Below are 23,766 nucleotides of genomic sequence, written 5' to 3' on the forward strand. Positions count from 1 at the left end.
GTTTGGAGCTTTTGAGGTGGTCAGAGTCCTTGAATGCTTGTCAACAAGTCAGGGGAGGCAGGCTGTGTGTCTGGTTGGTCATTGTGGTCCCTGACTGTGCCTCTGCTGGTTGGTATAGGTTGACAGACCTGAGGCCCCTGACAGGGGTGCTGCTGATGCCCTCAACAATGCTACCGCAGAAGCACAGCTGTCCCTCGACCCTTCGCCCCAGCACCTGCTGGTCCACCTAGCATTTCGGCCGTCTCTTGGATGGAAGGTGTGCCAGCTAGGCAGCTTGGGCCTCAGGCCAACTTCTGAAGCCCATGCTGGACCCCCTGTGCTGGGCTCTGTTGAGGGTGTGTGATCCTCGGGGTTCAGTCGGGATCCTCGGGGTTCAGTCAGTGTCACCACGCTGTGTGGTTTTCTCTTTTTCTGCCTCAGCATCTCTCCATTGTCTTCCATGGCCTGGTACTGCTGGATGCGCTACTCAACAAACTACAGATGAGGGGCAAGCACCAGGCCTGTTTCCAGAACAGTCCACAAGCCTCAAACGCAGTCTTGTTGAAGTTCATGGTCAACCACTAAGTGTAAAGGAGAGTGGCATATACCTCTTCAGGCCTCTACTGATTTTTTTTTTGCTTGGCTTCGCGGGCTTTATTCTCTTACCTAACTCTTCAATATGGATTAGAAGACGTCAGTATGCATCAGGGCACATCTCTTTGCACTTAGCTGTTTATAATTGATTTTTCATTCAAAGACGACACTCAACAGAGGCTGTCCAGAAACTAGCTGATGACGGCTAGGAATGGCTCAGTGAAAGAAACATGCAGGGTCCCCGCCTGCTCATCACCGTCAGTTATGAAGATGTCCATAAAACGTACCTAGCACTTTCGGCCTGGCCACTCTCAAAAAAGCATCACATCATATCTCTCTGAGGGAGACAACAGCTGCTTGTAGCTCCCCAGAGCAGCAGCCCTTCCTAGAGCAGATGGGTGGACAAAGCCCCATGCTGGGCCACCCTGCAGTACATAGTTTCCCTCCCTGAATGCCCACCAGAGAAGCTTCTCTGAGCTGCACACATCTGAGTTGGGGCACCCTGGATCTGGAAGAGTTGTGCAATTTCTATCATATCTGTGTGACATCCTTGCTTCCTTTTCAAGGAAACATACTTTTGGGATAAAAAAAGAAAAGAAAAGAAAAGAAAAGAAAAGAAAAGAAAAGAAAAGAAAAAAAGAACTTACTTTGACTCTGATTTGACAGATTTTATTCTTACTCTTTTTGTTTGGGACCTAATTGGACGATTTGGGGGTCAAAGTAGAGGGGCCTAATTTGTCTCCCTGAGATAACTGCCCTCTCCAAACACCCCCTCTTCTAGTTTTAACCACAAAGAGGCGTGCATGTGGAGGCGTACTCAAAGCTCATAATGCAACTATTAATAGGGCTCAAGGACCCCCAGGTGCTGCTATGCTGGCGTTGCCCTGCAAAGCTTGGTTGTTCTGCAAAGCTTGGTTGTCCTGCAAATGTTGGTCGCCTCCTCAAGTTTATATTCTGAATCCCAATCCCAAGGTGGTCCTATTCCTAGGTCACAGGGTTCTTATCTCACAAATATGGTCAGTGCCCCTTGACAAAAGACTTGAGGGAGACTGTCCCCACTGTCACTGCACATTCACAGAGGAAGAACCAGCACTAGAAGTCACCAGGTGCCTTCAACCCGGATTTTCTAGTCTCCAGCACAGGGAGCAATAATTTTCTGTTTATAAATTATCTAGCCCAAGGTACTTTGTTATGGCAGAAAAACAGAGTAAGACAGCCAAATAGGAAGGATGATAAACTGATCAGGAAAAAAGATCAGCTTCATTACTTAATTTCTCAATTTCCCCCGCTTAGCACTGTATCCTGACTGCCAAGCCCTGGAGTTTCTCTCTTCAACAGTCCCTGGCTCAAACACTTTTCCTGCTGAGTGGTTAGATGGATATTCCCTCCCACTTGTCTGTTCTTGCTGAGCCTAAATCTCAGGAGCACATTTAATCTTCTGTAAATCACGAAGAGCCTCTGAGCTGGAAGAAAGCAAACCTTTGGATGCAGAAATGCTGAGTATTCAATATGGCTACTACTGTTCTATATGCATTTCTAAGAAAACCATAATTGTGCTGTAAAACCTCTTTTAGTTCTGGGCTTTCTTTCACTCTCTCAGTTGTCACCATAATCCCCTGGGAGTGACAGTGGCTCCTTGATATAGAACCACGAGGTAAGATTTGTGGCGTTTCCTCCTCTGATCATGATTAAAATTGGAGTATGAATATCAGTACCGATTACTGGCCTCATTAGCCTCGGGTTTTTTTTCCAAGAACTTATTTCCTTTTGCAGTAAACACAAGCTGTTTCTGTCCAAGTATCTGAGAACTACTGTGCTCGTGGCGCAAGCAAACTCCCAATAAATACTCCAGCAAACACTCGTGGCACAGGGTGCGATTACTCAGACCATGGCTGCCCGGCCAGGGGATGAAGGGCACGCTGCCATTCCTCATAGTAATAGCAAGTTGACTAGCCATCCGTCCCACAGGAGGACTCAGTTTAGGAAAGTCAGTTCAAAGGACCTTTGGGTTATGTGGAAGTAGAAGTGATATTTGATTTTCAGTTGGAGATAATCAGGAGCAGGTTTTTCTCTAAGTAGGAACGTATCTTTATTAAGTATAGAGGATCTTTGAATCTGGCCTTGATAACGACTAGGAAGTGAGCCTGAGGCTGAGATTGGGTTTGAAGCAGAAACAGACTTTGTCTATTCTCTCTCTCTCTCTCTCTCTCTCTCTCTCTCTCTCTCTCTCTCTCTCTCCCCCCCCCCCCCCCTCTCTCTCTCTTTCTCCATCTAAAAGGAAGTCTGAATTGCAAGACGTGAGAAATAAGTGTTCTAAGACCTCCCACTGTGGAGGTCAGGAGGAAAAGGTAGCTGGCTGCTCTCTGTATGACCATGGCTTAGGAAGAAGTCCAGAAGAAATGAGACAAGATTCCAATTCTTATTTTTTTTCTTTGCCATAATTCTCTTCTCATATCCCAATCCTCTAATCAAGTTTTATAAAATGAGCCTTTACTATGACTTGGAGGATTCAGGCAAAGCTTCTGGCTACACTTCAATGGGTCACTGTGGGCAGCAGCACTGTGGTAGCTTGGAAAGCGGCTAATGAAAACGGGCTAGAAGTGAACCTGCAGAATGCAGGCGGATGCTAACAAACACAGCCACTGCCCTAATGTCTTTCTCAGGGATCTCTGGAGCAGACCTCACAATACTCAAGGAGGGCAAAGTGAAAGAAGGCTGAGCATCCTGCAGAAGCTCAGGACCCTGTCCTTCGGGTAGCCAGTGAGACACGACCCCTGAAGACTAGAAAACGTGGAGGACACCTGGGCTTTCCCCAAGACTGAAAACTAAGGCCAGACCAGTGTTTCTTACTCCTGTCATCTACTGACTTACTCCCAGTATCCCTGTCAGCCGACAGTGACTCTGTGTAGTCTCCAAAAGCTAAGCTGAGCTGTGGGTGGTGTTTACTTCTGACCCTGCCATTCTCCCCATGATCTGAGTAAAAAATGAGAAATATTCTTAACTTCCCATTAATACACATACAATTATTATCATAAGTTCTTTTTAAAATTTATTTCAATCAACTCTTTAAAGTCTAAATAACTATCCAAAGGCGATAAAAAGCTTTGAAAATGACTTAGTGCCCCTGTTAACTTCATATTCAGCTTTCATCCTAAACACAAATTATTTTAACACCGTGCATTTATTGCTGAGATACAGGCGTACCTTGAAAATAACCTTCCATTAAAGATAATGAAGAACACTTACTTTCTATTGGGACTCCATTTGTTAACCAGGCAATTCTGGGCTTGGGGTTGCCATTAGCTCTGCAGATGAGGGTGCCGTTCTCTCCAGGGGATAGGACGAGGTTTTGAGGAGCTGCAATCCAGTATGGAGCCGCTTATGGAGAGAAGAGACAAGAAACGCTGACTCAAGAATACATGGACAGTTGCAGTAGATTATAAGGGTTTTGTAAGAGACCCATTAGTCTTACTTTTTAGAATAAAAAAAAATATGAGTTGCCTCAAATAATTCTTTAAACTTTATAAAGAATATAGATCACATGACTTCGAACTCTGAACTTTCTAATTATAAAATGGAGAAATAATTTTAAAACTGTTCATTTTTGAAAAGTTGCAAAGATAGAATAAAGTGTCCCGTACCCCTTTGTTCATGTTCTTCTAATATCTAGGTTTTATGCAGCTGGATTGTGACTGTATATGAGACAGGGAATGACCATTGTCCTGACCTGGATACCACACCATCTCCACTGGTTGAGTCTCTTTAGGTAGGGAGATCCCTCAGTCTCTTCTTTTCTTTCATGATCTGACACCTTTGAGGAGTGTTAGCTGGCTTCAATAAAATACCCATACGTGCATCTGTCTGATGTTTGCTCAGGATTAACTCCTGGCTTGGGACTGTAAGAATATCAAAGTGGTGATGGGTCCTTCCTGATCAACCCACTCCAAGACCACAGTGACTTATGATTAGTGATGCTCAGCTTCATCCCTGGGTTAAGGCACTGTCTGCCAGGTACTCCCACTGCAAAATGACTGCTCTCCAGTGTTCTCTGCTCTCCGTTCATTGGCAGCTGGTCACTACATAGCCCACTCTCAAGATAGGACATAACCTTCATCTCCTCCAGGGAGGAATATTAAAGAGTTAGTGGACATACATTAAAACTGACCTAACCACTAGGTGTTTTTTGTTTGTTTGTTTGTTTGTTTTACTTGTTTGTTTTTTGGATAGAGGAACACTTTGAAGCTATGCAAATATCCTGCTTCTCCTTAAAGTTGTTTTCAGTCACCAATTTTAGAATTCCTCCCTGGATCTCGCCTGAAGCAGTTACCGCTGTGGGTCTATCATTGTGATTTTCTATTTTTACCATTCCTTCTGCATTTACTAATTGCAGTTCTGTGAGGAAGACTCGAAGGAGTGGTTTTTATAATCTAGCCTGGATGCGATTACAATAGAAACGAGAAAAGCTTCATGACACCATGAAAGTGAACATAAATTTAAACTCCTCATTACTGAAGAATGTGATCCAAGGCACAGTCAACGGGTCTTTGGAGCCTCTACAGAAGCAAGGGGAATGCATCTGAAATACTGAAATACCTTTAACTGTGACCGCGATGGTGTGATGCACGGCTCCTAATGGGTTTTTTGCTATGCATTGGTAATTTCCAGAATCTGCTTCTGTAACCTGAGTGATCTGCAAGGTTTTCTTAAAGTTCCGATAGAACGTCCGGTTGACAGGAAGTGTTCCATCTTCTTTAATCCAGTAAATGATTGGCGTAGGCCTGAGAGAATGAATAAGTAATGAATCACAAAGGATGAATTTGCCTGTGACTGTTTGGGAGAGTAAATTCTCATGCACGTTTATAATCAATTCTTTGTGCAAAGATAATGACAAACATATAGACCTATTAATTAACATCACATTTTAAAAAAATAATACTCAAAATCTGTACTTGGGACAATTTCAATTTTCAAATAACTAGGACTATATTAATTTTTGGCGTACTGTAAGTTTGCCTTCACAGATACTGCAAGCATTGATCGCCTTACTAAAGGGACCTACCTAATCTTTTCTTTCAAGTTCTGGCCAGTAAGATGCTCTAGAGACTTTTACTATGTCAATTAAGAGAATTATTATTAAATTAGTCATATTGCAATATAATCTCCCATCAGCTAGAGTCAAAAACATATAGTGAATGAACTCATACACACGCCAGTGTCTCTGGACTCGTGTGTATGGTTACCCATCAAATGATGAAACTTCCTGTTTAATGAGACACTGAAGATGGGAACTAAGTGATTAATGAATTAAAATCATTTTCTTTATTTCATTATTAGTGAAAATTTAAAGTACCATTATACTAATTGATAATAATAGGCCAGATTAATAATACACCTCTTTTCACTCAATTTTATCCTTCCAAGTCTGGAAAATCTAAATTTGCTGATGAAAAGCCAGAATACTGCATGGAGTTAGGTCTTTCTCAAAGTCTCAGAGCTTCACTTAAATTCTTCTCTGACCTTGCTTCCCTGACTTCTTTGGGCCTTAGCATCTCCAGTTGTCTTAACGAGAAGAACGATCTACTCATATAATAATGCCTTTAACAAATTTTCATGAGGTAAAATTTAAAAAATTGTTCAACACAAACATTGTGTGTGTGTGTGTGTGTGTGTGTGTGTACACTAAGCCATGGGTATAAGAAATAGTAAAGAAGTAAGGCTGATCTAGGACTTTGAGACATCTCTCTCTTTGTCATCGGAGATGCAAGAGATATGTTTGTCATAATTTGTTAGATTGGTTTGTTTGGGTGAACATAATGACAGCATATAAACTTGATGGAGCAGTTTCTAAAGTTAAAATTAAAGCATGCTGTGAACATGTAAAGATGTGAGATCAGTCACGTGTGAAACACACAACACGTTTCCTCATAATTAGACTGACTGTTCCACATGAGGCAAGAGAGGGATAGTGCAAGACACTGGTGTTACTGGTGGCGTTGAGAAAAGCCAGCAGTTGTTATGGAAGACTCCTACTCTCCTGAACAATCCTTAAGACTTATGTGTGTTCTAATGCCAAGTCTAACAGTCCCTGATTTACAAGCAGTATAGTCCCTACCAGGGCTTCACAAAATTTCAAAGTTTCAAAAACTTTATTATATATATAAAACCTGAAGGAACTTTTGAATATATATATATATATCCAAATTACAATCGCATACTTTACAGAAAAAAAACATTCAACGTTCCTAATCTGAAAATGTTAAATGTGCTAAGATATAAAACTAGTTAAATGTCAAGTTGGTGTTTGACTAAAAACAAAATGGAAGTTGGAAAAATTCTGTTAGGAAAGACTGATTTTCTTAATTAAATTTATTTATTTACTTTACATCCCAGCTGCAGCTCCTCCTCTGTTTCTGTTCAGAAAGGGGCAGGTCTCCTATAGGTACCAGCAAAGCATGGGAAAGGGGACAGATTTTTTTTTTTAACCTATCTTTAAGAATGTTAGTTTTTAGCTGAAGACCTGTCACATTGGGTGTGATTTCCCGATTTGGCCAGCAGAGGCCCCCATGCGCATCCTAAAACAATCATTCCTGGATTAAGGAAAGTTTATGTGATCACTGGATTGCCAGGTCAGAGGCAACGCAAATCCCAAAACCTGAAGGCAGCATGCTCCTGGGATCCCACTCACAGCTGCAGTAGCTGTGCCCGGAAAGGCACTTGCTCTATGCCAGGTCCGATGGGAAAGTCGGTCTAGACCCTGCCTGTCATATGGACCTGACTTCACAGTTGCTCTTTTATCTGCCCAAGGACTCCGGGAAATGCCTGTCAAAGGCACATGAGCTTTACAGTCTGTCCTCAGGAATTGGAGCAATGGCACGGTTCTGAGTCCTGGGCATGGCTGCGTGCTTTTGATGACAGAGGTGCACCATGTGGCAGACCTTGCTGAACCCCCAGTTAATCTGCCTTCTGATGCTGCCCTCCCCGCTCTAGACAAACGATCAAAGGATAAGTAGATGTTACTTTTTAACCTACCGAGTACCGAGGTTGTTTGTTAGAAAGGAGCAAATTTCTACCCCCTTCCTAAAGCACAGCGACCATACGGGGATTATAGTATAGACAACGTAGTACAGCACAATCAAAATATTTGAACAATAGCATGGATTTCAAAGTTTACTCAGGAAATGTTTGTAAGGTTTTCTGGATTTTAGAAACATAAGACAATGGTTCTCCCTGGGCGTGAATGCCTATTGGTATTTTGTATTTGGTAGGAGGCGAACATCCGGACAGAACGTGTTGACTCACAGGCCCTCTGCGATGCATTCCAGGGAAAGCGCATTTCCTCTTAGCTCCTCTTTGAGGCTTTCGTTGCCCTCTGGAGTTAGAAATGTTGGTGGCCTTTCTTTACTAGGCTTGGCTGCAAACAAGAAATACAATATATGTTAAAATTTTTAACCTGTGTTTCTGAGAACACAGTCATTGTCAAAAGGCTGGCTAGAATTCTAATCTTGTTTCAAATCCACTTAATGCTTGTTTTGAAATTTGTCTAGCTATGCGTACACACTCTCTCCTTACACTTATTCGGTGTGCAAGAACACAAGCAATTTTGGTTGTGTGAGCAAACCAGTAAAAGGATTCCTTTTGTACATGCCTTTAATTTGGGTTGGATCTTTATTAATTTTCTGTGGGCTGGTCAATTTTCAAAACCACAGCAAAGAAACGTCAGCTCAATAAGGTACATGTCCCTTAAGACTGGTGCTCAGGGTGAAGCAAAAAGTGTGTATTTTGAAAGATGTTCAAATCTTTTTTCAGCAGTAAATGATTGTGGACAAAGTATTTTGATGTGTTCTGGAGATAACAGTAGAGCCAGTTCCGCTGACTTATATGAAGATTGCTACACTGCAAGATCTGTGCAAAATAAACTAAAACTAGGCAATTGCTGACAGAGTTCTGGCAAATTACATGCCATGAATTAAGATTAAAGGTAAAGAGGCTAAAGGGTGACTGCATGGCAGAGAGTTTGTGTCATGGATAAGCTCCTGGGTTTGGTCCCTCGCTTTGGAGAAAGAGGAAAAGTGTATTAGCAGAGCTAAACACATTGAAATCAGTTTCTCAATAACAAAATAAAAAGGGTCTAAGTCAGAGAGCTTAGAACTATTTATACCGAATGCCCCCTGTCTGACGGACTCTTAAAAGTGTGGCCTTATCTACTGAGTCCTTGAGATATTTTCAGGTGGAAATGTCATAGGACTGGATTTTCATTGTTTCAACCACAAATGATCTACTTGATACTTCTAAAACCAAATGAAGAGGTGGTATGTAAAGTTCTCATTTCTCAAAAGTACCAAAACGGCATTGCTGAAGAAAAATTAGTTTTCTTAAGGATTTAGAGCTTGTTGGGGGACCTTACTCCTCTAAAAACCACTTTGAGAATGCTCTTGATACCCATATTTGGGGGACAATATTAAACAAATAAAGGTGAGAATTAGATACTGCCATATTCTCTAATGTTCATATCTCAAAGGCGAAAAATTAAAGCAGCAAAAACTCTATGGGAATTAAAAAGCCCTTAGGTCCAGAGTTTCTTATTTTTAGTGATATATTTTATGTTTGACAACCGTGTTTTCCTTAAGGAAATCAAACTCTTTTCATCTTAAAACAATAAAGCTGAATGATCTATTTTTAAAAGTTTGCTCCCACAGAAGACAATGAGTGGATTTCTACCAACGCTAAGAATAATACAGTTGCTAATTCTCCTGAGTAATGTCATGTAAAACTTACAGAGGGTTAGACGACTACTATGGGATATATTCTATGTTAGTTACTGAAGGCGCAGTATCAGTATTCCAGCGGTTAATATGACCAGTAAGTTCATGTGTAGGTCATGCAGAGAGGTTTTAGACAGCACAAAATATGGGAAATACAATTCTGAACACACATGAAAGAATTTTTTCTAAAGCATATGAAATGGTTTGCATGAAAAATTATAACAAGTTTAATAATACATACACCATGGAAAAGGTTTTAGTGACATGGTTGAAATTGTATAGCTAGGTTTCATAAGAAACACACGTTGATATGGTGATATTAAACATGTAATTAGAAATTTCATACAGAAACAAAGTTAAATAGCCATGGAGGTGAAGTTAGTGAACTAAAGTCTACAATGAAGGAGAGAATATCAGTTACAACCGGTGTAACTCACCACCATAAAACTCAGTGTCACTCAAATTAGCAGCTATAGTGTCATTCAATTCATCCACTGAAATAAACAGAATATCATGAAGAGGGCATAGAAGCGGGGAGCAGAGTCAAAAACCACTGGGCGACAAAAACAAATTCCTACGTCTACGCTAAGTGCTATTCCTTCCAGGTAGACTCAGTGCTTGACACCCTACTAGCTAACTCACTCGCTCATTCACTCTGCCACCCCCAACCACAACTTGAACTGTAGGATAAATGCCAATCAAACGCATTGTGAGGCAGAATGCCTACGCCAATACTCAGAACACCACAGAGTCGGGAGGTTGCCGTAGAAACAGGACTGGCAATCGGTGAAAAAAGCAAAATACAATATTTAGAGTATGCATGCTTTTTCTAGCACATAAGCTAATGCTTTAGCGAGCTTCACAAGGATTCTCCTGACCACTGAACTGGTTTACCTCAGAATCAGAACCGTATTTAATTGCTAATCATTAGATTCACATACGTAGCCACCACTGAAAGAGACCCAGAGGGCCGAGCTCTCACCTGAAATCACCTTCAGAGAAATAGGCTGCTTCTGTTGTATGGTTTGAGTGTGATTAAATCTGGCATAGCAGATATAGTCTTCACGGGTGTCTTCTGGGAGGACATTGGAGAAGTAAAGGTCTCCATTCAGGCCTTGGGAAACCCGCTCACTCTGCGGAAGTCTTTGGAAGGCTGGAGGAAGACAGAGAGTTACTCAGGTCATTCTATCCCCACAGCAGCCGGACAACCACCTACTTACTAATACCTCTGTACTTCACCTGAAAAAAATGACATATTTCTCACAGGTCTATTAGTAAAAGAAAACTGGTTTTGTTGTTGTTTTATTTTTGGTTTTGGTTTGTGTTTTTAAGATGTGGGATACATAGACAGTCAACCAGACCTGGCCGATCCTGATTTCTTGGAGCTTGAAGCAGCAATAGGACTAGAACTATGAAGCAAAATATTACATTAAGAACAGAAAAACAAAAAATGCCCTGTAACAGGCCTGCATGCTTCCTGGCATCTGAAACTGTCTCTAATTGCACACATCTTGGAAAACACGTCAGAAAAATTTGTAAGGATATTAACATGAGTTACATGTCATCACAAATTAGGCTCTGAGCAAGGAGACCAGCACAACAGTCGCCTAGTCTGGTGTGAATTTACAATCTAATCATGAATCATGCCGCAAACACCTGTTAAACATACAAGCACTGACGCCTCTATTTGATGCTATGATCAGCTGCTGGGAAGTCAGACCCGGTTTCCCTCACCTCATGTACAGCTCATCTTGTGACACAGTCTACCTTCTACTCATTATATGTGTGCATAATGGCCATCTCCTTGTACTAAAATTAAAGCTCCAGGAGGGAGGACATGTTTTGTTTAATGTTGAAGCTATGGACAGGCGTCCACCCTTTGGCACGGGCTCCTTCAAACACCTTGGAAGGACTAACTATCAGCCATCAGCACACTGGCATTCCAGTTCCCAGAATGATTGTCCTTCAGGAGCAGGTGAGGAGCTAGCCTCGGGCACAATGAGAGGCTTTCCTACACGGCTGAGGAATGAAGAGAGGTGGGAGCCACTGATCTGTGTGCGATGTTGCATTTGACCATCAGAAAGCATCCCGAAGCTCCGGACTTAGTTCCCAGAGCCTGACCTATGATTTCTTCAGCTCCCATGTGAGGGAGACTTAGACAAGTCACACGTCCCTGCAACATCAGGCTGGGTGTCATATTTGCTGTTGGGATCTCTTCAGTTTGAGGCAAGGATGTGTGCTATTCCTTCAGCAGGTATCTGACCTAACGTTTCTTTCACAAAGTTCTAAATTGTAGTTAAAACCCAGCAGTAACTTTGACGGTCAGAGCCCAATGAATTGTGTTACTCAAGTTTCCGTCAAGGTGGAGGCGTATAAGTTTATAGTCTTAAAACATTAATCCTCTTGGAGAGGAACGATTTTAAGATATTGAGGAAAAGAATGTACACTGAGAGCAAGACAGGGTGGTGCATGCCTGAAATCCAAGCTATTTGGAAGGTTGAAGAGGAAGGACTACAAGATGAGGCAAGTCTGTACTACATGAGAAGTTCAACATCAGCCTGGGATATATGGGCTATACAGCCTTGTCTCAGAAAATGTTCATTTATCTAATGAATCCAAGGCACCGAAGACATATATTTATTGTCTTTTGTTTCTCTTCCTGAATTGCATGGTTGATGGATGCTGGTAGCTCAGATGCGAGGCAACAGGACATCAATAGAGGGCATGAGGTTGCCCTTGAGTTTCTTTATATTACACTTGGAGAAAAGATTATGCAGATAGGGATATTTTTATGATGCATAAAGCGAGAGTGCTACAGGGATTCAGCTTCTCCTCATATTTCAGATGCAAGCTCATTTGAAAGGCGGATGGTTTGCTGCCATTTTAAAATTTATGAAATCATACATATTGTCAGCTGCGCCATGCAGGAAGCATTAGCGATGTATTCAGATTATTTGGAGAGTTTCCATGTGACATATTTCTTTATTAAGCAAACAAGAAATCATTTCTGAATAAGAACGATTAATGCATCTAATTTTGGTGGTGACATTTGAAGAGTGTTACTCTCGAAGCCATACATCACTCCTTTACATTGGTTTTGTTGCTTATGCCCTCAAAATCCATAAGAGCTGCCACATCAATAAAGGAGCACATATTTGCTCATTTATTTGTTTATAGATTTCATTTTCATGGCTCATGACACTTTCTTGGAGTGGTTTCATGAGTCAACAATGAATATGAAGTGTTAAGACTCTGATTTTCCCTTCAGTGGGGTCTGCAGCCTGTGATTGCAGAGGGAGTCAGGTCTCTGAGGAGAGGGTATTTTGTGCAAATCTTTTGCACGCATTCCCACCATTCCCTCTACAGGTAGGTCCCTTTCAAGGTCACAGCGGTGCCCTCGTTGCAGATCTAGCAGTCATTTCCAGGACTCATGTTATCTCTATCAGCTTCACTCCATACATATGTACTCCATACATATGACATATGTACATAGTCATTACTATGTTCATAGCCTGTCTTCTCCACCTGCTCCGTGCAACACCGTGCTGTGCCGCTAGGGACTCTTTCGGCCTCAGTCACTGCTCCTTCTCATTTGATTTTTTTCCTGTGTTTCCCTAAATTCTTGCAAGGCTCTTGCTGTTAGCCCCGAGGCTCAGTTCTCTACCTCCAATAGTGACTGTCTAAATGATCTCATTCAGCCCATGGCTGTTTCCCTATGCCTTTATACACTAAGAATTGAAACCCTGCTGACTGCAACCCTGGCTTATTCCCTGCCTCACACCCCTGACCTTTGCTGAGTATACTGATATGAGCATGTCTTGGACCAAGTTCTGTGCCACCTCTGAGATAGCATGCTAACACAATAGCTCTGGTGGGCTATAACAATAAATATTTCTGTCAATGACTAGGTCAAAAGTAGACCCATTTGAAATTTTCTAGCAAATGTCATTTCTCCTTGTTCCAGTTTCCCTACTGGGAAAATGGAGAGGATGACGGGATATGCCTCATCTGTGTAAGCCACATCCTGGAGAATCCATGTGCTATCCTTGACAAAGGAATCCATGTGATATTCTTGGCAAAGGAACCCAGTAAAGGCTCAATAAATATTAGCTGTTTGGGGTGATTAAAAAAAAAAAGAAACCCTAAAGATATGAAATAATAGAAGTAACCTGATTTCCTCCACTACCAGCCTTTGAGGTTTCAGGAAAGGAGTCTCCTATTTTTCAATCAGTTTTCAGTCTCTAAACTTTATATTCATCTCTGATTCTTCTCCATGTAGTCCCATCTCTCCCTCTGTGGAGGCTGTACCCTCCCATCATAGCCAGAGTCAGACCCACTCCAGGGCTACCTCTCAAGTCCAAGCACCATTAACCGTGTCCTGGATTGCAGCAATGCACACCTAATTGACCTCCGCGGCCCTCTCTTGTTCAAGTGCTGGGCATTAAACCTAGGGTCTTATAGAGTCTAGACTAGTGGTCTGCCACTAAGCCACATGCTGAGCCACATCCTGGCCCCTCCCCCAGTTCTCTTCTGCTCTCCATACTCTACACCCATAATGGAAATGAACCTTTTGCTAATTATTTTATTTCCGATAAATATGCCCCTTCAACATTTTCCTATTTCATTCAGAGAGAGAGAAAAAACAAAGCCCTTCCCATTGAGTCGCCTTGGTCCCCTGACACTGACATCCTCCTTCCCCTTGGCTCTTTTACTATGGTCGCTTTTTTGCTTGCTTGTTTGTTTGTTTGTTTCCATTTCTTCACCCTAGGGATGCTTCTCCTTAGGGTTGGCACCAAGGCCCCCTTTTCACACAGATATGCCCGTCGTCACTCGTGTACCCTCTCAGCCCAGCCCATTAGCACGGGGCTCACCTTTGTGCTTTGTTTTCTTCCATAAAATTTATTGTTGACTGATACAGATTGTCAAGACACATTTACTGTTGGCTTCCTTTTCTGCCTCAGCTGACCCTAGTTGTCTAGGAAGGAAGCCTGGTTGTGACTGGGCTAATATTTTTTGTTGTTGTTGTTAATCTCTAGCAGCGCATGGCACAGTGAATGAATGATGTGGCATGGTACTTACGTCACTAAGAATGAATGGTGTGGCATGGTACTTGCATCACTAAAAATGAATGATGTGGCATGGTACTTATGTCACTAAGAATGAATGATGTGGCATGGTACTTACGTCACTAAGAATGAATGATGTGGTCACTAAGAATGAATGATGTGGCATGGCACTTACGTCACTAAGAATGAATGATGTGGCATGGTACTTATGTCACTAAGAATGAATGATGTGGCATGGCACTTAATATCACTAAGCAGTTGTTTCTCTGAGCACCTATCGATCATTTCTGAAGCGCTTTACGACTCTTAAGAGGAAGTAAAGTGTTAAGACAACAAATAACTACAAGAAGATTGAAGAAAACTCATAGTGATAAGACTTACAGTTATCCATCCAAAATATTATGGCTGGTGGTAATCCAATTGGAGGTCTACAGGGAAGTACCAATGACTGACCATTTCGAAGTGTGATTGGTTCAAGTCTTTCTTTGGTCCACAAGGGCGACCCTGTTAAGTAAAAACCAAAAACTTTCTGAGTTATGGCTTCATGAGAAAATAAAAGGAAGACAACAATACAAAGAAAGGCACCCAAAGTTTTTGGAAAACAGTAACTTAGAATTTACATATATTGAATAATAAAACTACTTTAAATAAGGTGTTAGAGATTTTTTGCAAAAAGCAAACTATAATAGGAGAAAAAACTTCCTCTATTATTATTATATGTTAACACAATAACATATAATAACATAATTATGTATATATTTATATATAAAATATATGTTAACATATAATGACAATTATTATCATTGATAGTGTTATTCAAGCCACTAATCCATTATCTAATAATTTACACCAATAAGACATTGGCTTTGATACAGGCATGTTCTCCACAGAGAATGGGAAAAACATAAATGTCAGCATATTTGATAAATAAGTAAAAATATACACATCTGAACTTCATACAGTATTATATATGTATACTCACTTATAAGATTTGTAAGAGAATATATATCATATATTGATATCAATTTCAGGCTAAGCTGGTTTTATATACATACACACAAGGAAAGAAAAATACCGACTAGAAGTTATTTCTATTAATGGAAAGTCTCATGATGAATTGCAATTTCTTTACCCATAATTTGAAAAGGTATGTACTTCTAAATGTTTTCAAAATAACCACACTGCAAACGGTCACTATTGTTTAGAGGTCATGTCTGGGAACAAATCTCCCTTACTGGATGGGCGGACGACAATGTTATTAGAGACGGCAGCACCACGCTCGTTCCTTGCTGTGCACTGGTAGACGCCTTCATAGGTCTCTGCTTTCCCTTCAGTGATGATGTTGATGATGAGTGTGCCTGAGCCAGGCTTCATGGTGACCAGAGGGTCTTTGTCGATGTCAAAATGAGTTCCATTGCGAGTCCAGGAGAAGCTGCCCAACACATCAAGGGTTAAGCTCATTAATGGTCTAGAAAAATAGGGTTATAGTCACCTTAAAAAAACCTTGTGCTTTATGGGGTTCCAAAGATAATTGGTAGATTTTGATATGTAGTAAAAGGCCCCCTTGCTAAAAATATTAAATTAAATCACAACACTGAAAAAAAATGTGATGTTTTTACATTTTGGGGCATATAAATCTTTTAAAATCAATTCAAATTTAATACAAATTGCCTGCCATTTATCTTAAAAAGTATTAAAAAACAGTTCTTTAAGGTATAGTCTCTGAACTTTATTAACATTTTTATTGTAAACTCCATTGTTCATGCACAGTTGAGCTGTCTATAAAAATGTATTCTAGGCTGAAATAGAACAAGAAAGGCTTCCATAAGTACTGTATTATCTTTGAGTGGGAAATTGATCTGATCAGTTTCAAGTTACCCAAGTACAAACTGGAGACTGAGAAGAGAGTTATTATTAAATGTTTTAGTTATTAAAAGTGGCAATTCTACTTAAGGTGTATTTTTAGAATTTTTAATTCTAGAAATAATTATACAAATTTTTAGAAGATATGCCAAATTGCCAACCCAAATTTATTTTTCTCAGTTTAGTTCTATAAAAGATGCCCTCCTATAGACGTCACGGTGCTCATGTGATTAAATACTTCCTAATTAGTCATACCTCGGTGACGGCAAGATGGTGGCGACATACATGTCTAACTTCCCTATGTTTTCCAACTTGAATTTCTTGTCTTACTACTTATGCTTGCTAAAGCTAGGGCAGGCAGTAGCAGTGGTATAGGCTACAGGCATCTCGTGGGCAGAGGGCAAAGATACTGGGAGCATCCCACAGTACACAGGGTCATTCTCACAGCAAAAAGCCATCAGCACTAACCACTGACAAGAAGTTCTGCCGTACTTGTATGGTCTTAACTAAGAGTGAAAGTGAAGGGCACATGGAGGCCTGTTTGAAAATGGTTTTCAGCAGTATGTCGGGGCTAATGTTTCGGAGTAGAGCATTGATGGAAATGTTGCCATGCATAGGTATCTAGAACCAGGCAACTTTTGGTCCCCCTCAGGTTCTAGTTTAATAAGCTTATATAGATGTGCAAATAAAATACCTAAAACACGTATCCTCCTTATTTTTAAATTAGTGTACCTAGCTACAATTTAACAGTCATAAGATTTAACAGTTTCAAAGTAATAGTTATTTAACATCTTATATTTTAATTATCAAGCGCTATAGAATTCTCCATACTACTGAACTGTTGTGTGACATTCTAGAGGGCTTTGGATGACAGTCCAGCAGATTCCCCTCAGCTCCCCATCTTTATTATACTTTGTTTAGACTGAATTATGAAGAGTCCTGATAAGTACAACGAACAGTGTAGGACTATTCCATGGCCAGTAGAGAGAGTTCGTAGAAGTCATCAACTCAAACTGTTCTCTGTCTTTTCAATCTATAAGAAGCCCAGATAAAATGTTTTCCCTTATCATAAACCACTGTTGTCAGAACCAAGATTAGAGGGTCTTTATCGCCTTAATACTTATGAGCATTTTACAGAAAAGCATGAATAGGAAAGTGCAAAAATCTGGACTTTAGCAAATGAGCTGGAATTAATTTGAGAGATGAGACAATGAACCTATAACTGGAACTTTAGAGAGATGCAAGACCTAAGAAGAGACATTAAACACCTTTAAAGGGCTGGAATGAGCCAGGAGTTTGTTAGAAAAACAGAGGAGTATGCTGTCGGTCATATTGAGAAATATGCAACTAAAAAAGACTTCACTCCGCAGAATCATCCCTATTTTATCGAAATTCCAAACATTTCTATAGTCACAGAGATTGTCCACTATTTTAAATGCTATCCAAAGCAGGAAGCATGCTTACCTTGGAGGAGGTTTCCCTTTAGCCTCACACTGGATTACAATGTTCTCCCGAGGGTCAATAATGTAGTCCTTCGGTGACTGTTGAGTGATGGTTGGAGGTTGTACCACTTAATTGTAAAAGAAGAAATAATGTAAAGAAATAAACGATTTACTATCATGATAGCAGCCACTTTTTCCATGTTAAAATCACTTGCCTTAGACCAAATGTGCCACAAATACTCCTAGTAACTTCTGTGGTAGCAGTAAATCCTCATTAAGTTTTCAACTAAAACTCATCTAAAGTCGGGAAGTCAGGACACAACTTCCCTTTGGCAACATCTCACACACACTTGCAAATTCCATTTTCCCATACCAAAAGTCTGAGAAAATGATTACTAGTCCAAATCTGATATTCAAACACTGTTTTTCTGATGTAACAATGAGAAATTCATGGTTCTTCTGCTCCAATATAAGTTATGAGGTAGATTTGACTCTTAGAATACAGTCGCTGACATAGAGCTCATTAATATGCTAATTATGTAAATTAATATCTCTCAGGGAAACATACTTTTGACATGCTCATATTTAAAATACTGTTAAACTAGAGCCTTGGCATGCCTTATCAGAGCTAAGAGGTAGATGAATTAGGGATGAAGACAAAACACTCTTATTTCAGCAATTGATGGGATTGAAATTCTCCTTTTTAGGAGACGATGTTTCTATTGTGCTCTCTCAATTATTACCTTTACTGTGAACCTTTGAAGGTAACTGTTTTGACTCGGAGCAATTCAATCTAAGGAAAGCGAGTCTAGAGACCTTGAGCATTATCCAAATTTCTCTAAGACCACCACAGTGTCTTTCGTCTCTTGAGATCATGATTCTTGTTAGAATGGGAAGGCACTAGAGAGACCAAGACTTCAACCTCTGGCTTGACCAGGACGGCACCAAGCAGATACTGATTCTCACCTAGTTTCTGCTTGTGCTAAGCACATCTTTAGCAGAAGCTATTCACAGAGTTGTAGTTTGCAACAGGAGCAATTTGCCCTTGCTCTTCCAGGGAGGGACCTTTGACCATCTGGAGAAAGCTCCCATTGCCACAACTAGGGCTGGGGTAGAATGGCTACCTGTAGTAGGTAGAGGCCAAGGATGTCTTACCAGCCCCAGTGCTAACACGCTAGGGCTGAGAAGCCTGGCATGTGCTGCAAAGTGAGGGGCATCTTTGGGACTGTGTGACGAAGCAGTCCTGCTCCAGCTTGCTTTCCCCCGCATCAGGCCCTTTGGACCCTCCTGCCTTTATCTTGTCAACTTCCAATGCTAGTCAGCAGTTCTGTCTGAAGGTTGGTGAATCTCTGTTTTTCATTAGCTGGGAGACTTAAGGCTCAACTCCTGTAAGCCCTCAGAGGGGAGGGAGGTTCAAAATTTGAGCTGGCTTCCAGCTGCAACTGGGAGGATTAGTGACACTTTGTGTAAAACTTTGTGTAAAAGTTTTCATAGATACCAATGCTAGGGCTGTTCAGTTTTGCTTTGGGATTCCGATTTTCGCCAGCTTCATTTTGGAGTGATCAACCTCAGATTTGGGGAGTACAGCGTTTGGGATAATGAAAGGAATTCTTGAGGTGCTACACCACCAAAACGGTGAACAAAGACATTGATAGAAGGGATTCTTCGGAGTCATTCAGTTCAGTTCTTCTTGCGGGGGAATGAGGTGGGGTCCGAGAGTGTCAGACATGCAAATTTAGTTGCAAATGCAGGGCTTCCCCTCCTGTGCCTGCAGCTGTGCCAGGAGTTTGCCATCTGGACGTATAGCTTCTGCACGGTGCTGAGGTCACATGGCAATTAACAAATGCTTTGTAGTAATAAGTGACTTACCAAGATTTCTCTGTTTAATTCAACATCAAAGGAGAATATCTGAGAAGGGACCATCTCTTCCATAGACGATAAAGGCTACCCAGCTGTCAGATGCACCAGAACTTTTTCCTCCTAGGGAGCCTCCGTTGAACAATTAGCTGAAGTGTTCTGCCTTCTGTGTATGTCAAAGCAATCTTCTAATATGCAGAGTTTTACTACTTATAGCATCTAGTTCTACCCAGTTCTGAGAGCTAAAGTCATAGAAGAGGAACTTGAGAGAGGCTTCCGTACACCACCCACTTCCAAAACTCTGCAAAAGATGTGTGTCTGTTCCAGCTGACATTTGTAAAAGAAAAAAAAAAAACACAACGAACGAACCTCCCTACAAAGTTTTGAATTCTCTCATTGAGTTACATCAGATGCAGATACAGCTAGTATATTAGTGAAGAGCAGGTTGGCAAAGGTAGCATCAGAATCTCCGTTATTCATGCAGGTTATACAGTATGTTTGTACCTTAGCATTCAAAGGAGGGATTTGGCTACAGTGAACAACATGCTTAGAAAGACACTCATCACAAAGCATGGTGTTGTTTGCTTGAGTCACACTCTTAAGTCAAGAAACAAGGACACAGCCACATCTTCACACCGCCTAGTAATTTGTGGAAATACACTTACAGTCGTCAAGAAGCTTTGCTTTTTTTCCCCATCAGTATCAGCAGGTGAGTGGGCAGAGAAGATTAAAGAAAATCAGATGTTAGTGATGAGAATGTTAGCACCCTAAAGATAAAAAGGGCATCTTGTCTACTTGGCTTGACCTAGAATAAAAAACCGTACTGTAAAAGTTGCAGTTGTGACATTACAAGAGAAAGAAGCGGGCACCCACAGTTTTGTCTGCCCCTGCCGCAGCTTCTCACATCAGCATATGGAAGAACAAAGGCAATGCTGTAGGGAAAAAAGTGTGGGGGGCGGGCACTTCCAGGAGTAGGCATAGCTAATTCCATCCCGTGCACATTGTGCTGCACTGATAATTATGGTCAATTTGAAAAACAGATGAAATCTACAATTAATCCGACTTGTCACTTTCGGTGTAGGGCCTGATCTTATTATCCCAGACACCAGGACGCATATGATAATGATGCCGAACAATGAGCGATTGCTACCACTCTCCGTCCAAGTCAAATCCAACACTGATTTCCGGTTCGTACATTTCTATGGTTACTCTCCAAGATGGCTTTATGTCATTAGCATATCTCTGCTTCGGCATTCTCGGTCACCCAGATTGAGGATGTAGGATGTTTGTGTGTACTGAAGAAAGGGTGTGTGGAACAGGGACAGGTTTACATGCATTTCCAATCATTCTGCAGGGCTGCCTGTCACTACTACTTGCAAAGGTTAATGCAGGAGAGCCTAGGCTACCCGTGACTTTATTTTCATCACGCTTGTGCCTCTTCTCCATTAGCTGCCATAATTGAGTTAGCCCTAGGTGCCTGTTTCCCCTGATAGTTAGATTGAGCGGTCAGATTAAGGAAGAATATATTTAACACAAGAGAGAACAAAAGCATTTCCCTCACTGCCTTTCCCTCTTTCCAGCGCACCTATTAGAGCAAATGCTTACTTAAATATTCCTGCTCCGATAGGCTCAGGCAAACGTGCATTTCAATTAAATGTACATGCACATATTTTAAATTAAGGTCACTGGATGAATAACTCTTAAAACGAAAATGCGGCATTCTGTTGGACTTTAGTGTGGAGGGACACGGCCCAGGCAGTGAGCAGGGTGTGCCAGAAACCCTGCCTCATCACCAGGGGCCAGTTGCAGTTTCTACAGTGGAAAAGGAGACCCCAGCGATTGCATCGCCCGGGAAACAGCTGTCTGTCTTGCGCCTTAGAAAGCTTGCCAAACAGATGTTCTACTCAGGAAGCTGATGGCTTTAAAGAGGTCATGTAGACTGGGGATAAAGGGCAAATCAATTGTGAAGTACAGTAATTGCTCAGATTTGAAATTCTGCTTCCCGCGGCAGGAATATATCCAGCTGGAACCCACTGTTGTCTTCATTGTCGACAAACAAACCACTCGGGCCAGGAAGGCTGTGGTGCACGTTTTACTTTTGGGGAAATAAAGGAGAGAGACGCAGTAGCCCTGTTTGTTGCTTCCTTTCAGGGAGTGTTCAGGTCTGGCCTCGGTATCCAAAATTTTGCACCTTGGTCTGTGACCACATAGTTTAAGCCAAAGAAGACTATTCACTGGGCTTGAGAATAACATACTATTCCTATAATTAAATTCACACTGAGTGCACAAAATGAGAAAGTGAAATAAGGTTGTCTGTCAGGATTAAAAGATACAAGGTAAGAAGTATGGGTGATCTGGGGACACAAAGGAGCAGAGGGTTGGCGATACCATCCTTTGTGTTCTTGTTTTCTTTTTCTTTTTTTCAGAGATGCCTCAGCAATGAAGGGAGACAAGAAGTGAGGCTCTTCTTGTAAAGTGGTTCACCCGGTCCTTCCACAGGGGGCTGCCCACTGGGAGGATCAGGGCCATTGCGCCAGCCCCTCCTCAGACCACTCCCGCCACTGGACAAAAAGACACCTGAGGCAAAGAGAGATGATGAAAAAGAGAGAACACCTTGTCCAGCCATTTCCATGGCCTTCTCTACAGTGTCTTCATAAACACCAGGTGCTGAAGGTGAAAGCCAAATTAATTTTGATTAGCTTTTCAGTGCTCCCATCAACACAGTTCAGGGTGGTGGTAGATCCCGGGAAGGCGTGTCTCCTGGCCCGAGAGATGTGAACTGCTAATACTCACGATCAAGGGGCACATCCAGGGCACTAATCATCTGGCACAGGAGGAGAATCAGGGACACTCTGCCTGCAGAGAGGTGCTTCTTTTTCGGCATTATTTGAAGCTGCATCAGCTCTTCTCCTGCTGAGATCCACACACGGAATTTCCTTTGCTTCTCTCACAGAAGAGTTGCGGGCAACGCTCAAATAATTTCTCATGCAGGGAACTGAATAAGGGCGGGATAAGAACAGTAATTATGATGCATTAGAAGTCGGAAGCAAAGAGTGAAAAGGAGCAGCTCAGAAAAAAAAATCAGCTCTCCATTATACATAGATTCTAAAAGGGAATTAAGTTTTAAATATTTAACTCCGAGACTGGAATAATCATTTATTCATAAATCTAAAATCAGTTCAGAAATATTTGTGGTGATGTCAAGCAAAATCTGCACCTTTCCTATTATTATGATTTTTCCATTTTTAAAGTGTTAAGAGTGTTCATGCTCCCTGAAGGTCTTCTTTGGAGTCTAACCTGGAACTCACTCTGTAGACCAGGCTGGCCTCGAACTCACAGACATCTGCCTGTCTCTGCCTCCTGAGTGCTGGGATTAAAGGCATGTGCCACGATCACTTGGCCCATGTCTTTCTTAATAACTCAGGAAACCTTGGCTGTGAAGCCAGTTGAAAAGTGAGCGCCCTGAGACTTCAGAGGGAAGTCCTATGGCTTCTTCATTCTGAAGATGCTCGCTGGGAGAGTTCTGGGCAGGACCACAAGTCTCTTCCGAACTCTAAACACGGAGGGAACAGATAAAGACTGACATTCGGGTCATCTCCATTTCTTACCTATACTGCAACGTCAGAGCCAGCTGAACTCTGGGTTCCAGGCTGTCCTCTGCTCGCTCTCCTCAAAAGTGTTGATCAGTTATTTCCTCAAAGGTCTTCTGTGGTGAAATATTAGCGGTCGCCATTTTAGTTCACTCTATCCTTTAACAGGTGTTTAAAGTCCCTCAATAGTCTGGACTGATTGATTCCACCAGCTTCCTTCCACTCCCTTGTAACTATTTTCTAGATGATTTCTTTCTGTTTTTCTTTGTTAGTCCTTCAATGTGCCTTGAAATTCCCCACCTCTTGTCTTATTTTTATCCCTTTATTCAGAAAGCCTTATCTACCCTACTTGCTTATCAAAGTCCTATTTGCTTTTCACAAATCAGTTAGGAGGTTCTTTTCAAGAAAGGTCAGCTGATCATCCAGACTAAAAAACATCCTAGCATCACCTCTGAGTTCCTGAAATTTCTCATGCTATACACACTGTTCATGTATATACGCATGCATATATACAAGCATGCATGTTTGTATGTAACATGATCTCAGCACCTGGGAGGCTGACACAGAAGGATTGATGGGAGTTCAAGGCCATCTTGAGCTACATAGTAGTTCC

The 23,766-nt window shown here is 41.5% G+C and overlaps 1 protein-coding gene across 37 annotated transcripts in view; it reads right to left on the reverse strand.

Moving 5' to 3' along the window:
* Window positions 1–23,766, reverse strand: part of Nrcam (neuronal cell adhesion molecule) — a 255,166-nt gene that overhangs the window by 44,931 nt on the left and 186,469 nt on the right. For 19 of the 37 annotated variants that reach the window (XM_085697700.2, XM_085697703.2, XM_048415511.3 and 16 more), the window contains 11 exons: window positions 23,172–23,269; window positions 22,357–22,558; window positions 20,229–20,246; window positions 17,729–17,834; window positions 15,637–15,833; window positions 14,783–14,905; window positions 10,318–10,488; window positions 9,773–9,829; window positions 7,873–7,984; window positions 5,167–5,351; window positions 3,820–3,951 (listed from right to left, as the gene is read on the reverse strand). In XM_085697700.2, the coding sequence (XP_085553826.2) occupies window positions 3,820–3,951; window positions 5,167–5,351; window positions 7,873–7,984; window positions 9,773–9,829; window positions 10,318–10,488; window positions 14,783–14,905; window positions 15,637–15,833; window positions 17,729–17,834; window positions 20,229–20,246; window positions 22,357–22,462 (1,207 nt within the window). In that variant the 5' untranslated portion in view covers window positions 22,463–22,558; window positions 23,172–23,269. The remainder of the gene's footprint in view (window positions 1–3,819; window positions 3,952–5,166; window positions 5,352–7,872; window positions 7,985–9,772; window positions 9,830–10,317; window positions 10,489–14,782; window positions 14,906–15,636; window positions 15,834–17,728; window positions 17,835–20,228; window positions 20,247–22,356; window positions 22,559–23,171; window positions 23,270–23,766) is intronic. The other 18 variants (XM_048415523.3, XM_048415520.3, XM_048415519.3 and 15 more) reach the window with 4 other exon arrangements.

The sequence above is a fragment of the Myodes glareolus genome, chromosome 11, assembly GCF_982192425.1.
Source record: "Myodes glareolus chromosome 11, mMyoGla1.1, whole genome shotgun sequence".
Lineage (NCBI taxonomy): Eukaryota > Metazoa > Chordata > Mammalia > Rodentia > Cricetidae > Myodes > Myodes glareolus.